We start from the raw sequence: 15,000 nt of genomic DNA, 5'->3' as shown, positions 1-15,000 counted from the left end.
CAACGGTGACTCATATCTTGATATTTACTGTATTTGTAGTTTTGAATGGGGTGGCTGGTTTGCTTTTATAACTCTCAGTGGTCAATAACTTATAGTGGCTTTCAGTATGAGGATGAGGCGAATGCTCCACAAAACCTACACCTTTTTCAGATCTCAACCCTTTAGCAGGGGAGTTCACTCCAAGTTCATTACTGAAGGAAGTTACTATACCTCAAAGTGAGAAAGTGGTTCAAGGAACCATTGTGCCCCAGGAGTCTCTCTACACAATACTTTTGACACGTGTTCTTCACATGTCGGGAGACACAATGTTAGCAGAGAAGCATAGTTTTAAATGACAGAGCTGGTGGAGATTGCTCTGGAGTAAATGAGTTTTCTCACAGCCCTCTGTCACCTCTGGCAACTCCCCTTCCAAAGCCTTTGCCTTGCCAAGGCTCAGTTAATTCAAAGTTTTAAGCATCAAGGGTGGCAGGGTAAAAGCTCCAGAAAGGGAGATCGTCCAGCACACCAGAGGCAGCAGAGAGCTGTGAGAGAATCCATCTCCTCCAGAGTGATCTCCGCCAGCTCTGTCTTTCAAAACTACACTCCCTGGCTAAGTGTCTCCCAATACTTGATGGACATATGACCCAGTGTCGCTTGTAGAGAGACACTCATGCAGCCAGTGCTGAAGGATCATTAGTAGACTCAGAGAAATTCAGTGCCAAACCCCCTAGCTCTCAAACAGACAGAACCAAACCCACTAAGTTAAATGACTATGTCCTAAGTTTTTCAGCAGTCTCAAGAAATTTCAATCTTAAACCAATAATAACCTAACTTTATAAGTCTTAATTTTGAAAAATGCTGTCGAGACGACAGTAATTTAGCAGGGGAGAATGAAACCCCCATGAGCTAATTGGTTTAGCCCTGTTGGGTGGAGTCACTATCTGGACCCAGGCAGCTGTGGAAGAGGCTGGTTGCTGGGGAGCTTGATAACATTTTATAAGCTCTTATCACCTTGAATAAGATAATCAGAAACACATTGTACGTGAACCATAATGACTAAAGTGATGTATGTATGTTATATTTAGTTTGATATTATTACTGGAATCATATTATTCTTGCAAGGCTGTAATTCCCAAGTTGAGGAAAGAAACCTGAGCTCCAGTTGCTACATAATCAGGAAGGAGGACAGTGGCAACTATCTAGCACTTGGTAGGATCTGAAAAGTTGGACCTTGCTTACCCTGAGTGGTTTCAAAGACAACCAGTTACTTGACTGAACTTAAAGACATTGTTGGCTGCAAGTTTCTTTTTTTGGTGCATCTATGAGTTTGATTTAAAAAATAGTTGTATTGTTCTGATTGTTGAAAGTTTTGGTGTAAAGAAATTTTCTTACATGTGTTGCAAGTTTAGTTTCTAAATTAGCCCCATAGAACCCATGCGAAAAGAGCACAACCAGTCTTGGATAAGGACGTGATCTTCTGATCAGAAGTCCAAGATGTTGTTGCCTTTAAGGGACTGCTCTGTTGTGTGCCTGTCTGGTGCTATAATCTTGGGATTGTTTCCTGTTGCCTCTAACACCTCTGACAAGGTTTAAGATGACTTGAGGGTGGAGTATGAGAGTGCAGGATGTGATAGTACATGTGTGAACCAATATGTTATAGAGAGGGAGGTGAAAATGCTTGGGGGTGAGCATGGAAGACTGAATGACATTTGACTGTACCTGCCTGTACTTCATGACTTCAAGGAGGCTTCAATGTGTAAAGGGCACTTCATATTTTCATCACCTGCTTAAGAGCACTTCAATGCCTACACTCAGTGTGGTGCTCCACAGACTGTATTACCAGTTTATTATTTACCTAAGCTGTTTTTTTTAAGTCAGCCAACTTTATCCCATGGCATGGTGGCCCATGAAAGAAAAGAGTAATGGGATGAGATTTAAGCAGCTGTTTAACAAGTCCTTTCAGTGACAAAAGACATCAGTCTATGCATGCCTGGCTCAAGCTATGATCAAGGCAGAAAGAAATATAAATTCTGCCTGTATGCTGCAGATATCTAATTTCACAAGGAAGAAAGAAAATATTAACAGCGTACAATGTACACAGTTAAGAAGGTTCAAAACAGGCAGATTATGTAGTACAAGCTGCCATCTTTCAGTCAGGTGAGTGTTTTGCTTTATAAGCTATTTATATGAAGTTTATATCTTGAGAGGTGAAAGTGAGGCAAAATTAGATTCTGGTTGTTATTTTAAAAAAAAATTAAGGCTCTTGCAAACCAAATCATGCTCAAACCACCACTACCCCCCCCAACCATGATGGAAACTGTAAACAAATAATGCAAACCTAAACAGAGTTACACCCTTCCTTGCCCGTTGACTTAAATTTATTTAGAAGGCTGCAATTTTGTTTAGGATTGCACTGTAAGTTTCCCATCTGCATGCCAACAGTGCAATCCTATAGTGAGTTACTTCAGACTAAGCCCATTGAAATCAACGGATTTACACTGGAATAACTCATCATAGGATTGTACTGCAAGTAAACAGCATAGATATTGTCATATCTCGCGCTCACTTATAACTGAAGCTTCTTTGCCTTGGGTTAAGTCTGTGTTACAACATGTGTCAGCCCAGTTAAACATGAGACTGGTGGTACAAAGATTTTTCCCATGAGACTCAGCCAGAACTCAAGATCTTTTTAAAACTGCTGATATCTGTGCAAAAGCAGCTCTGCATGCTTAGTTTGCACATCAGCAGAATAGAAGTGAGGGCTACAGATCCCTGACATGCAAAACTAATAATTGCTTTGCATAGGTTGCAGGACCTTGTGCTGTGCAGTCCCACACCAGCTCTTTTGCCCTGCCAGCCTCACATTTAAATCAGGCCAGAGCGTCGATCACACACATCCAGAGACACTGGAAATGTACAAAGTCATACAAGTAAGTGGTTGGACTGTGAATCAGCACTCTGCTGGTTTGAATCGCGCTACTGCCATGAACTCAGCAGGTAATCTTGGGTGAGCAACTCTCAGTCCCAGCTCTCCAGCTGTATTGTGGGGATAACGTTAACTTTGTTCACTGCTCCAAGTGGGGCATTAATCTGTCCAAAAGAGCAGTATATAAGCACACAGTTGTCATTATTCTGTCCTGCAAGAGGCACATTTAAATTAGTTAGGAGTGACCTGTGCATGCTACAAAAGCAAAACAGGTAGAATCTTGAGATGTACAGAACAACTTCAAGCTGCACAGATGTGCATCACATTTTTAATGCTCTTCTGTATGAAAAATACTCTCCATTTTTTTTTAAAAGATAGCCTTAAGTAGATGTTCTGGCCTATGCCCCTGCCCGCCTTACTAGTTTCTACTTGCAGTGAGGGGTTTTTTTTAATGGCAGAAATTGAAGCCTAAAAGAAGAACGCTTACCAAGTCTTCTCAAAATAAGACCCATTTTATATAATGGAGCTAACTCCCAGGAAAGTGTTTTTAGGATTGCAGCCTAAATTACTTACACCAACTGCACCACTTTGTGGCAGTTTTCCATCTAACATGTGACATCAGTTCCATTCCTACCCATTGAACAATCTTATGATGAGTCAAAGATTTTATTTATTGATGTACGTATTAATTTAGAATGTTTAAACTCTTTCAATAAAATGTTCCCAAAGGAGGAAAACAACAGTGTAACTAAGGAAATTATAAACATGGACTCAAACAATAAAGAGCAACAAAAAACAATTCTGAACATCAGAGGCTAACTTTAATTGCTTCTCTAATGGACATAGTCAGCAGCCAAAAGATAATAAGAATAACAAAATTTTCAAGACTCAGAGAAGCAGGCAAGAAAGAAGTAGTATGAAAATAAGATGTGCAGGCAGTGCACAACAAAGAAGAAATAAATGTGCATGTCAAAATGGAAGCAAAATCAAAAAGAGTCCAGTAGCACCTTTAAGACTAACCAATTTTATTTTAGCATAAGCTTTCGAGAATCAAGTTCTCTTCGTCAGATGCCTGACGAAGAGAACTTGATTCTCGAAAGCTTATGCTAAAATAAAATTGGTTAGTCTTAAAGGTGCTACTGGACTCTTTTTGATTTTGCTACCACAGACTAACACGGCTAACTTCTCTGCATCTATGAAAATGGAAGCAGCGACTTACCTCTCTCGGGTCTTTTATATGGATGCTGCAAGGTGGAAAGCAGAAAGCAGCATTTAGATAATCAGGCACACATTCTAGTTGTCTGCATTTGTCAGTACACACATGTAAGAAAATACAAACATCACATGCAAAAGGAGATTATTACTCTGTACATGTTATTTTGAAATGCCTCTATTCCACATCTGTGCTTCTTTACGGCCCACAGAAGAGACACGTTCTTTGCATAATTTATGAAAATGCCAGCAAAACAGTCAGAACCAAAATAAAGATGGTCAGTTTCATATATGCCTTTTGTTTACAAACGTGCAATAAAAATCACAGGGCTCATTTTCTGTTCAACTGTCTGAGGTTGATTCTCCCCCACCCTGCTTTTAAGTTTTGTTTCTGGTTTACAGTGATTTTCTAAGCAGTTCTAAGTCCATTGATGTCAATGGTATTAAGATGGTGTAACTCTGTTTAGGATTGCACTGCTAGTCAGGCACTACCTCAGATTCTCCTAGAGTAGTGTTTCCCAACTAGGGATATGGAGGACATTGTCAAGGATTCTGAAAGAAATCAGCCAATAATTCAACATTTGCGCAAAATTAGAGAAGCCCACATATCACACTGAAAGTAAACCTTATATTGATTTTGGATGGGAACTTTATTAGTTTGATGTTTAAGTAAACTTTATTTTGATTTGATATTTTTTTTAAAAGTAGGTAATACAAAAAAGACAGGACAAATACTTCACTTTTTTGTTACAATGGTTGCTGAGAGAGAGAAAGCAGCTCTTTAGACAAAATTTTTCTTGACAATAATTTAGCAGTAATTGAATTGTGCTCCCTGCTGTCAACTTTTTCTGGCCTGTAAAGGTTTTCATCCTTGGGAGTTGAAAAATTAATGTAATTAATTCATTTAGGGATTCCTCCAGGGGAAACATAAGGTTGTAAAACACTGGCTCTAGGGGAATGGTTGCAAATGTGCAAGCCCTGCTTTCGTCAGTAAGGAAAAGATACTGTAAACTGAGACTGTAACGCAGCACTTTTGTACAGGACGAACCTAGGAAGAAATCAAAAGTTGCTCTCTACGGAGTAGCCTTGGTATTTTAATTAAACCCGCCTTTCTCACACAGCCCTCGAGCCTGTAGCCAATCCGTGCCAAGCAAGTAGCTAACATAAACGGAAGTGGTTGGGCAGAAAAGAGACGGGAACGTCGGTTTAGCCAATGGAAGGATTGTCAGTTGTTGCTAAGAGACGGAGGTAAACAGCCGCAAACAGCTTCAGGAAGACCCGGCGAGGTTGCTACAGCAATGGAGCCCGCAAAAAGCTCCCGCCGTCCGGCATCGGCCATGCACAAAGCAGAGCTGGAAGTGAGGTGCAGAGGGAAGGGTGGAGTGGCTGGGATGCTTCTCGCTATTTCTGGAAAACGCCTTCTAAGTGGCTGCTTCTCAACAAGCCACGGGAGCCCACGCCTTTGTAGTCCGGGAGGGTCAAGCACATCCCTCTCCACAAAGGTGGTCTATAAAGGATACTAGGGTTGCCAGCCTCCAGGTGGTAACTGGAGCTCTGGTATTACAGCTGATCTCCAGGGCACAGAGATCAGTTCCTCTGGAGAAAATGGCAGCTTTGGGGTAGACTCTAGTATGGTGTTATACCCTGCTGAGATCCCTCCACTCCCCAAACCCCACCCCTCTCCAGGCTCCATCCCCAAAATCTCCTGGAACTTTCCAAACTGGACCTGGAAATCCTAAAGGATACACTTTTTTTCCTAACCCAAAGTCTCGTCCCTGAATCCCTTCCAGCTTCTCCCCACCCATATAAGAGCACACCTTTGTGCCTTTGCCCTGATCAGTTTAAAGTCAGTATGGCTCATTGGGGCATTGCAGAAATCAGACATCATCCTTTCAGCATTACATTTTCTTTATGAATGCAGATACATTCAGAGATGGCTCCCTCTCTTTGCCTAAAATGGAAAACAGAGATAAATATTTTCTCAGTGAAAACTTGTATACTTTTATACTTAGTGAAAACTTTTATACAACCCAGTTCTCCTTGGTGAAAAGTTACTGTTTTCTTTTAAAATATCATATAATCCTAACTTTCCTTTTTTTCTCCCAAGGTGGGTGCAGGGATTCACCAACAGAAAACTTGGCTTTGTGAACAACAGGACTATCTGTTATCCTTGTGGGAACTATATTATTTTTATCAACTTTGAAACAAAGGAGAGAGCAGTGTTACGGTGTCCAAATGGAAGCATAGGAGCCTTTGCAGTGAATGGGAACCAGGGAATAATAACTTTTTCAAACAGGCAACTGAAACCCATAATCTATGTCTACAACTTTCCAGCGCTAACAAAACGGGCCAAAATAAAAGGTAGATCTGAGGGTGTCCCTCCTAAGCCATGTTTAATCTGATCAGTCTTGAAATAAAAAGCTGTTTTAGGGGGTTTAGCAAAAGTGATATGACATTAAAATTTTCAAGATCAACTTAGCAAAGGATCAAGATACACCTTCCTAAATTGCTTTACTCCTTAAACAGCCAACAGATCTTGGCCCCGCATATGTTAACTCTTTAAATAAGTTAATAGCTACATAGTTAAAGAGACTCAAGAATGATAAGAGGACAGGGGAATCAAAGTAAAGGAACAGAAGTTCCTAAACAGAAGTTCCTGGTAGTTTTGTGGTATGGGCCTCAGTCAACATGGAAAAAGGAGGAGGTCTGATACGGTGGGCTGTAGTCTGTGAAATCATTAATAATTGTTAGGTCTTAAAATGCCACAAGATTCATGTTCAGTTTTCAGAAGAATCAGTAGCAAATGCCCCCATCAAGATACATGGTTGGATAATTTCCAGGCCGGACTATTTTAATACATTCCTTGTGGGACTAACTTTGAAGGCTATAAAATTCAGTTTAGTTCAAAAGATGTCCACTTCTTTAATTTCAGGAGGTGGCTGAATGGAGCAGATTACAACACTGCTAAAACATCTGTTTTATCTTCTCTGTTTCTGAGCACAATTGAAAATGCTGTTTTTAAGCTTTAAACAACTTTGGTCAAGCTTACTTAATGGAACACCTTCTGTCTTACCAGCTTTCACACACACACACACACACACACACACACACACACACACACACACACACACACGCAGGCCTGTTCTAAGGTCCTGCTATAGGTGTCCCACTGATGCCAACATAGTTTTAGGATACCACCTTTTGTTTTATTTATTTACTTACTTAAGTTGTACCTCATCTTTCTGCTCAGTGGGGACCCAAAGCAGTTTATATCATTGTCCTCCATTTTATCCTTACGACAACTCTTTGAGGTAGAATTAGGTTGAGAGTTTGTGACTAGCCCAAGGTCACCCAGCAAGCTTCCATGGCAGAGTGGGGATTTGAACTCAGGTCTCCCAGATCCTAGTTGGACACTCTCACCACTATACCACAGTATACTTACGCTCTCCTAGCAGAGAAATGACAAAAATATCATTATTTTAAGGAACTGAGAACACAGAAACACACTGGAACACATGGCAACACTGTTAACATCTGCTGTACATATGCTGGCAGTGCTGTATGTGAAAAGAACCAATCTGTACACAATGATGCCAACACATCTCCATGACATTGCCATGTTCCACCACACACATACAAAGCAGAACTTCAAAGACATAAATACAAAACAGTCCCTTCAATTATATGAAGGACTGTGATGCATCCGGTAGGAGACTCATAACTATGATACTCCAGTGATCCATGCAGATGGGTATTCAGTTCCTCTTTAGCAAATAGCTACCCTATTGGCAGGTGGATACATAGGGAAGGAATGATGAATAGTCCAAGCATATCATTCAGCCATCTTCAAAGCATCTCCCATGGAAACCTACAGGGGAAGTTTGTGGTCTCTCCAGACCAGGTCCCATGAGGAGAATGATGCCATTAACAGGTGATGGAGTGTTCAGCAGGGGGAATGAAGACACCAAGACAATGGGCAAGGGCAATCAAAGGTATTTATAGAAGTTATCCATGTCATCTGAAGATTGGAAAAACACTTGTGTGAGAGCTGGGAGTCAGGAATAAAATCCCTCTAGAGTAAATGTAGAAATATGGCAAATCTTATATTTTGACCAGCAACTAGTCTGTTGGCTGCAAAACAGAAGAGAATGAGCCAGTAGTCCGTGGACATCAGAGCATTCCTTCAACAATACTGCCTACTGTGTACATAAAAAGGAGATGTGGGGCATTTGGAATCTTCCATTGGCTCTGATAATAACATTTTATGTCTGGAAAGACTGTACATAGGATCACAAGAAAAGCTGGATCAGGCCAGTGGTCCATCTAGTCTATTTTTGACACAGTGACCACTCAGTTGCTCTGGAGGACAAAGAGGCCAAGGTCTTTCCCTGATGTTGCTTCCCAGCAAGGGCATCCAAAGATTTACTGCCTCTGAATATGAGGTTCTTTTTGGTGATCATGACTAGTAGTTATTGATGGACTCCATGAATCTGTCTAACCTCCTGAAAGAAATAGCAGGTTTGGAAGGTGGGCTCTCTGGTATACCACAGCTTGAGGAGAAACTGAAGTCCTAGAGTGGCTGCAGAGGGTGAGTGGTCTAGGTCTTCCATTTCCTCTGTAGTATACTTTAGGTAGAAATAGACTGCTGCCTATAAAAAGGCTAAAGATCAGAGGCTTGTTGGGGATTGAGATAGGGATGGGATTGCGTGTGGCTGACATCCCCTTATGGATCCTTGATATGAATATTTGTTCTCAACAGTGAGAAAAACCTGAAGAGAGTTTTGAAAGGATTTTGTGGAAGGTTTTTAGGCTAAATAGAACATAACTGGATAGCAGCCAGTTATACCAGCACAAATATTTAAGATCAAAGAGTTAGTATGGGTTAGTATGTAAGATATGCTAAAATAAGGGGAGGCATACAAGTCAGAACACAAATAACAGAAATTAACTTTATCACTTTAAATAAAAAGATCTTCACAAGCATTATAAACATAGACAGGTATGGAGCTATGAAGGCTGTACAAGTGCTTATTTATTGGTGTTTATTGACAAAGTTAATAACCAAAAGAAAAAATACATATGTCAAATTATAGCAAAAATGATCATACAATCAGGACTATTAAATCTGATAATGCTGCAGTGCAGTGCACTTACTAGGAAGAAAGTGGCCTTTAAGAAAATGTGCTTTGGCTTTTGCTGTAACACTCCTTCACACCCATCATTTTCCCATTTACTCTTGAGTTCATGAAAACACGAAGATTGTGGTCTTAACAGATTGGTAATGCAACTTGGGTAGAATGTTATAACATGCTCAAACGTAAGTTGTCCTTGTTAATTAAGACATTTTATAAGCATCCGTTTGACTAAAGTACATTATGTAAGACTGCAATTCTGAGAATGCTTTAACAAAGCCACTCAAACGTAACAAAGCCACTCAAAGCCACGTAAACATGCATAGGTATGTTCTGCATAGGTGCATTCTCTTGAACGGGGCCTGTTACAAAGTGTTGTCACAATTACATGAGATAGCGACAAGAGGCACAGGAATGTTCCATTTCTGAAATCAAACTGAGCAGATACCTGCCTTAGGAAGAGGCTAGACAGGAGCAGTCAAGCTTCTAATTTTGTTGGCTATGGGGCAAAGTTGCATGGTCCCCTTGCTGCCTCTTATCCGTGCCTTCATGGCATGTAAAAATCTCACTGATCTTTCTGTAGAGCCACCATAGCGTTCCACAGAAAGTGATACTTCCTATTACTCAGAAAAGAAGGAGCAAAACAGGAATGGAATGAAGGAATAGAATAAAACAGCTGTGTGGCACAAAGCCTACTGGGATCTAAAGCCATTACTCTTTTATATTTTAGGGCAAGCCAGCCTGGACTATTCCTTGCTTGCATTGAGCTATACAGGTTCTTACCTGGCCAGTTACTCCTCAGTCCCAGAATTTTCTCTTTCAATATGGTAAGTGTTAGACACATTGTTTTAATACAGGGAGTTCTATATTCCTTTGTATTGCTTATAGGTGGTTCCCTAGCTTGGCTTCAGGGACTAATTGGGAAGTTAAAATGGCCCAGGTAGCAAGTGAAGCTGCCTTTGTGTACTGGTGGTTCCAGAGGGGCCACTTGGCTTGGCCCCAGCCAACAATGGTGGCAATAGGCATACGTTTGCCTATTCCCTCCTCCTGCACCATTAGCTAGGCCCAAGTCAAGCAGCATGTGGCACTGCCAGAGTAACTAGGGTTTGGCTTGGCTTCTTTTTGGCCACTGGTGGCTCTCTAGGGCAGTTATCCATCAGGAGCTTTCCTGGTAAATTAAAGGGCAAATTCACCTCTGCTTGGTTTAATTAATTTGACATCTCAGCTAAAATATTACTTCTTTGCTTTCTGCTTTCTTCTCATACAGAGAATGTCTGGTTCACAACAGCATTATATTTACAATATAGTTCTCTGCAGAACCGTAGCTGAAAAGGACAGTCTGACAGTGCAATCTTATGCAAAGTTACTCTGGTTTAAGCCCACTGATTTCCATGCATTTAAACTAAAGTAGCTCTGCATAGAATATTGCCCTGTTAGACTGTTATTAAGCTATTATGGCCTTAAGGCTCTGAAAATAGTTTGTGCCTAAAGGTCAAACTAGATGTGATGGCATATTTGTGTCTGCCATGCGGATGCTGCCTCTATTTTAAAGTAATTTAAAAAAATACTGTGAGGGTCTGATCCTGATTCCCCCCTAAAGCTGTTTCATCACTTGAAACAGTATGTTGTAGGGGACAAGTGCAGCTCAGCCAGCCACATTGCATGTCTAACTGGGCTTTCGTGGCATTTTAAAATCACTTTAAAATTGCCGTGGTATCCCCATGGAGGACATGAGGATGCCATCAAGTCTAATTTGGTATATCAGTTCAACTTTTTGAAAGTAATCTAAAGCCTACCAGTTCCAAGAGGCAGTAGAAGCAGGATAGGTTGATCTTTCTTTCGTTTTTGCTTCTTTCAGTGTTTTTAGCAGGTGTTATTTTAGGTACCTATTTATAAGTTAGGGCCAAGAAAGAATGGTTACCCAGCACACTTCAGTTGCCTACCTGCATCTCCTAGATCCTAGTCTGACACCCTAGTCTCTGCATCATACTGCCTCCCTTTATTTGTTGGCTTTGGTTTGTTTGTAGATTGCATTGTGTAATTTATTTATTGTGACGTGATCTTAGTGGGAGATGGGATATAAACTAACAAAATAAACAGATTGACTGAATATTTTCTTTCATCTTTGATTAGGGACTGGAGCAAAAAAATCCTTTTGTGCAGTCAGTCACAGCCTGGAGTCGAAGTGACTGCAATGAGTTTTAATCCCATGAGCTGGCACCAGTTGTGCTTGCATAGTGGGACCTCTGTTACTGTCTGGAATATTGAAAGAACCGACAATGAACATCTTTTGAAATCAAAGTAAGTAAGGTCATTACAGAGACATAGCTGTTTCATATTCCTGACACTGAGAGATTAATTTCTCTGCCCACAAAAGTGTCTTTTGTTATGTATGAATGGTAGAGCATGTTTTCTGAGAAGAATCCACAGATCAGGGAGTTATGCATATCAGTTACTCAAGCCATGATCCCAGTTAGAAAATGTACCTGTGCTATCCTTCTCATATTGCAAAAACATAGATTTAAAACCAGTCAGCTCTCTTGGAAAACATACTGTCCAGTTACAATTTTTAACCATGTTTTAAAAAAACTTTTCTCCTGCTGATAGAATGTTTCTTTGATTGCTACAGGCCAGTCACTCTCCCTGCTCAAGATGGATCTACAATGAATGAGCCGAATAACTTTTTCTCCTGTCTCAGTGTTCGTGATACTTATTTTGGTCCTCTGTTGCCTCTTTCAGCTGTTGCTGGTTTGGTAGGGGATGAAACAGAAACATTTAAAGTAAGTTCTGTTGTGTGTATAACTGCGTGTAGTGGTGGGTTGCGCCATTCTTCTAGCACTGATATTGGTCAGTAACATTTATAACTTGAGGAGTTAAACAAAGCATTTTTTCTAGCAAAATGTGGTAGTTGCAGACAATGCCAGCTAGCCTTGAAAAGGTAATGCAGAAGTTCTTTTCTCAAGCATTTTAATCTTCCTCTTTTTTGTACATGCTGTTGTTGTGTTAGGAGAGGAATTTATTAATAAGCAATAATAACTTCAAGTGGGGAAAAAGGCTAAAGGAAACTTGTGAATGGCCACTATAATTGCCAGCATTTTTACTTTGGCCCAATTATGCAGATCAACCACCTCCAGTTGGAAAAGTTTTAAAGGTATTTATACTGACCTTCTTAGCCAGAGGTGGACAAATTACAGCTTGTGGGTCATATATGAGTCTTAGCAGTGTTTAATATGGTTGTCAAGCTTAACAATTTGTCAGAAGCATTGATTTGCTAGATGTTGTGGTGGATACTGTGGTTTGGGAGGTTATAAAAGCCACGAAGAGCAACAAACAAAGTCACAGCTGGATTTGTGCCCACTGGAGGCAGCAGTTTCCATCATTTCACAGCATGGCCACCCACGTCAGGTCAAAATATTTGCTCACCCATGTTCTAGGTTGCTCTTAGTGCTTTGTTTAGAACTGGAAATGCTCCTGTTCTTGGCCTGATCATGTGATTCCAATTCTAAATGTTAATTCCAAAAGAGTAGCTGTGTTAGTCTGTTGCAGCAAAACAAAATAGGAGTCCTGTGGCACCTTAAAAACTAACAAAATTTATTTCAGCATAAGTTTTCAGGAATTAGAGTTCACTTCATCAGATGCATTGAACTGTGTACATCCATTAGGTCACTACTTTTATATTTACAGCAGAAAGAAGGGGTGAGGAAGAGATGTTACAAGAAGAGGTCAGTTTAAAGTAAGATCCAGTCAAGAATAATTAGTTCACTAATGTGGGTGAGGAGCAAGTGACCTGTTTGTCCAATGTATTCATTCATTTATTTATTTACTTTGTTTATGACCCACCTTTCTCACTGAGCTACAAAGCGTATTATAAAACAAAAATGTGCTTTCAGGTAGCATAAGACATCCAATAAACAATGCTTATAAGACTAGGATTACAAAATTAGAAAATAATACAACAAAAATATTGTTTCAAATTGCTGTAATCTAACTTCTATTACATTGCTGTTAGCTGCTTCCTATAGATTGTATTGACTTACTAAGTTGCAGTGTGAAAGGCAGACTATAAATAAAGTAAATAAATAATCATATAACATATCACAGGCCATAACAATGCAGATAATAGATTACAAAAATAGGAGACAATGTAGTAAGAGCATGATAATACAAATAATAAATGCTACAATAGAAAAGGAAGTAGAGAGGAAAAGGGTGCTGTTGATGCTTGATGGCATATATTTCATTGGAGGATGAGCAAGTGAATGAGCCTGATGAATAGCTGATGTTATTAGGTACTATGACCATGTTGCTTGAGTTAAACATCATCTGCAGCCTATCCTGGATAATGGTACCTCTCTTGGGTGGCAGGACTTTCCTTGCTTACAAGCAGTCTCCTAACATAGAACAACTTTCCACCAGCAGCAGTGGACCACCTAACAGGGACACAAACTCAGGTACCAGACCCTGCAACAGATCTGGAATATACAAAGTTTGTTATACATTCAAGCTATACCATCTTGGGCTCATTCAGTTACTCGTATATAATACACACCATCATGATTGACTTTTGTAACTGAAAAGTGTGTGTGTGTTTTAATGAAGCCTAAAGATGATACTCAGCCTACAGTTCATCCTACTGTCCACTGCTGGACTCCAACCTCTGACCTATACATGGGCTGTGAAGAGGGATATTTTTTGAAAATTGGTGCAGACACATTCAAGGCTATTACCGTCTATCAGAAACTTTCACCAGATGCTAAAGGTGAGAAACCAATGCAAGCAATGATTGTCCAAAAGTTTTTGTGCTTCATTGAGATTGGACCATTTATGGAGGATGGATGGGACTGTGGATAATGTGCACCTTCCTGTCCAGCCCACTTGATAAAATACTTGGATTGTGCTCTTTCCCAAGAAGGGCAGTGTGGGGGGTTGCTAAGGTTAAGGGTGTGTCATACTGCCCATACATCCTTCCCCAGCCCTATAGGAACACAAACCAGGAAGAACTGTTGTTGAGTTACATTGTATAGTGCAAGTGATTGGCCTTTACAATGGGTTGTAGGTTCATGGTTGCTCCACCCAGCCCACCTCTTTGACTGGCCTCAGCCATGTCTCAGCTGCCTCCAGAAGCAAGGAGTGCTATTGCATGGGAGTTTCCTCTATCACACAGAAATTTACCCTCAGCCTCCTCTGTCCTGCTGGCCATCTCCCTTGCCTGCTTTATTCAGGGGCTGGTCTTGGCCTCATCTTTCAGTTCCTCCCAGGAGGCCTCTCCCCCGCCCCGCCCTAACAACCACTGCTACACCCATACAGGTGCAAAAGCCAGGCCATTCAGGGCTCTCACATGTTGGGCTGGCCACTCTTCCCCTGAGTACTCAGCTGGACCGGGTGGGCAGGGCTTCTGCCATGGGCCATCTACAGCATCCCAGGGCACAGCTCCTCTTAGTGCTGCCCCATCAGAGTGGGCAGCAGCACTGCTGTTGTGCCCGTCAGTCCTGTGGCCTGCTCTTTCAAGCGTTGCCCTGGGGCTTCTCTGCTGACATCTGTGGCACTCACTGAACCCTGGTAAGTAGCTATGGTAGCAGAGGGTGGGTGGGAGGGAGTGGGCATCACAGGCAGGTTTAGGATTGAGCATATGGAGGGTGAGGAAAGGACATCTGGGAACCTGTAGACCATAATCTCATACATGTTTTTAAAAAAGTGTTGCAGTTTGGTACCCAAAGCAGAGAAGAAATGCTGAATGAAAGCAACTGAAGT

General features: G+C 40.9%; 1 protein-coding gene across 1 annotated transcript in view; it reads left to right on the top strand.

Moving 5' to 3' along the window:
• Positions 1 to 5,402: 5,402 nt before the first annotated feature.
• The window catches only part of CFAP43 (cilia and flagella associated protein 43), an 80,026-nt gene continuing 70,428 nt past the window's right edge, over positions 5,403 to 15,000 (top strand). The window contains exons 1-6 of the mRNA XM_054983084.1: positions 5,403 to 5,480; positions 6,225 to 6,478; positions 9,980 to 10,076; positions 11,383 to 11,550; positions 11,879 to 12,029; positions 13,849 to 14,008. Coding sequence (XP_054839059.1) covers positions 5,416 to 5,480; positions 6,225 to 6,478; positions 9,980 to 10,076; positions 11,383 to 11,550; positions 11,879 to 12,029; positions 13,849 to 14,008 — 895 coding nt within the window. The 5' untranslated portion in view covers positions 5,403 to 5,415. The remainder of the gene's footprint in view (positions 5,481 to 6,224; positions 6,479 to 9,979; positions 10,077 to 11,382; positions 11,551 to 11,878; positions 12,030 to 13,848; positions 14,009 to 15,000) is intronic.

The sequence above is a fragment of the Eublepharis macularius genome, chromosome 6, assembly GCF_028583425.1.
Source record: "Eublepharis macularius isolate TG4126 chromosome 6, MPM_Emac_v1.0, whole genome shotgun sequence".
NCBI classification, from domain to species: domain Eukaryota; kingdom Metazoa; phylum Chordata; class Lepidosauria; order Squamata; family Eublepharidae; genus Eublepharis; species Eublepharis macularius.
Note: the sequence above shows the minus strand (reverse complement) of the source record. Positions and strands in the feature narration are given on the sequence as shown.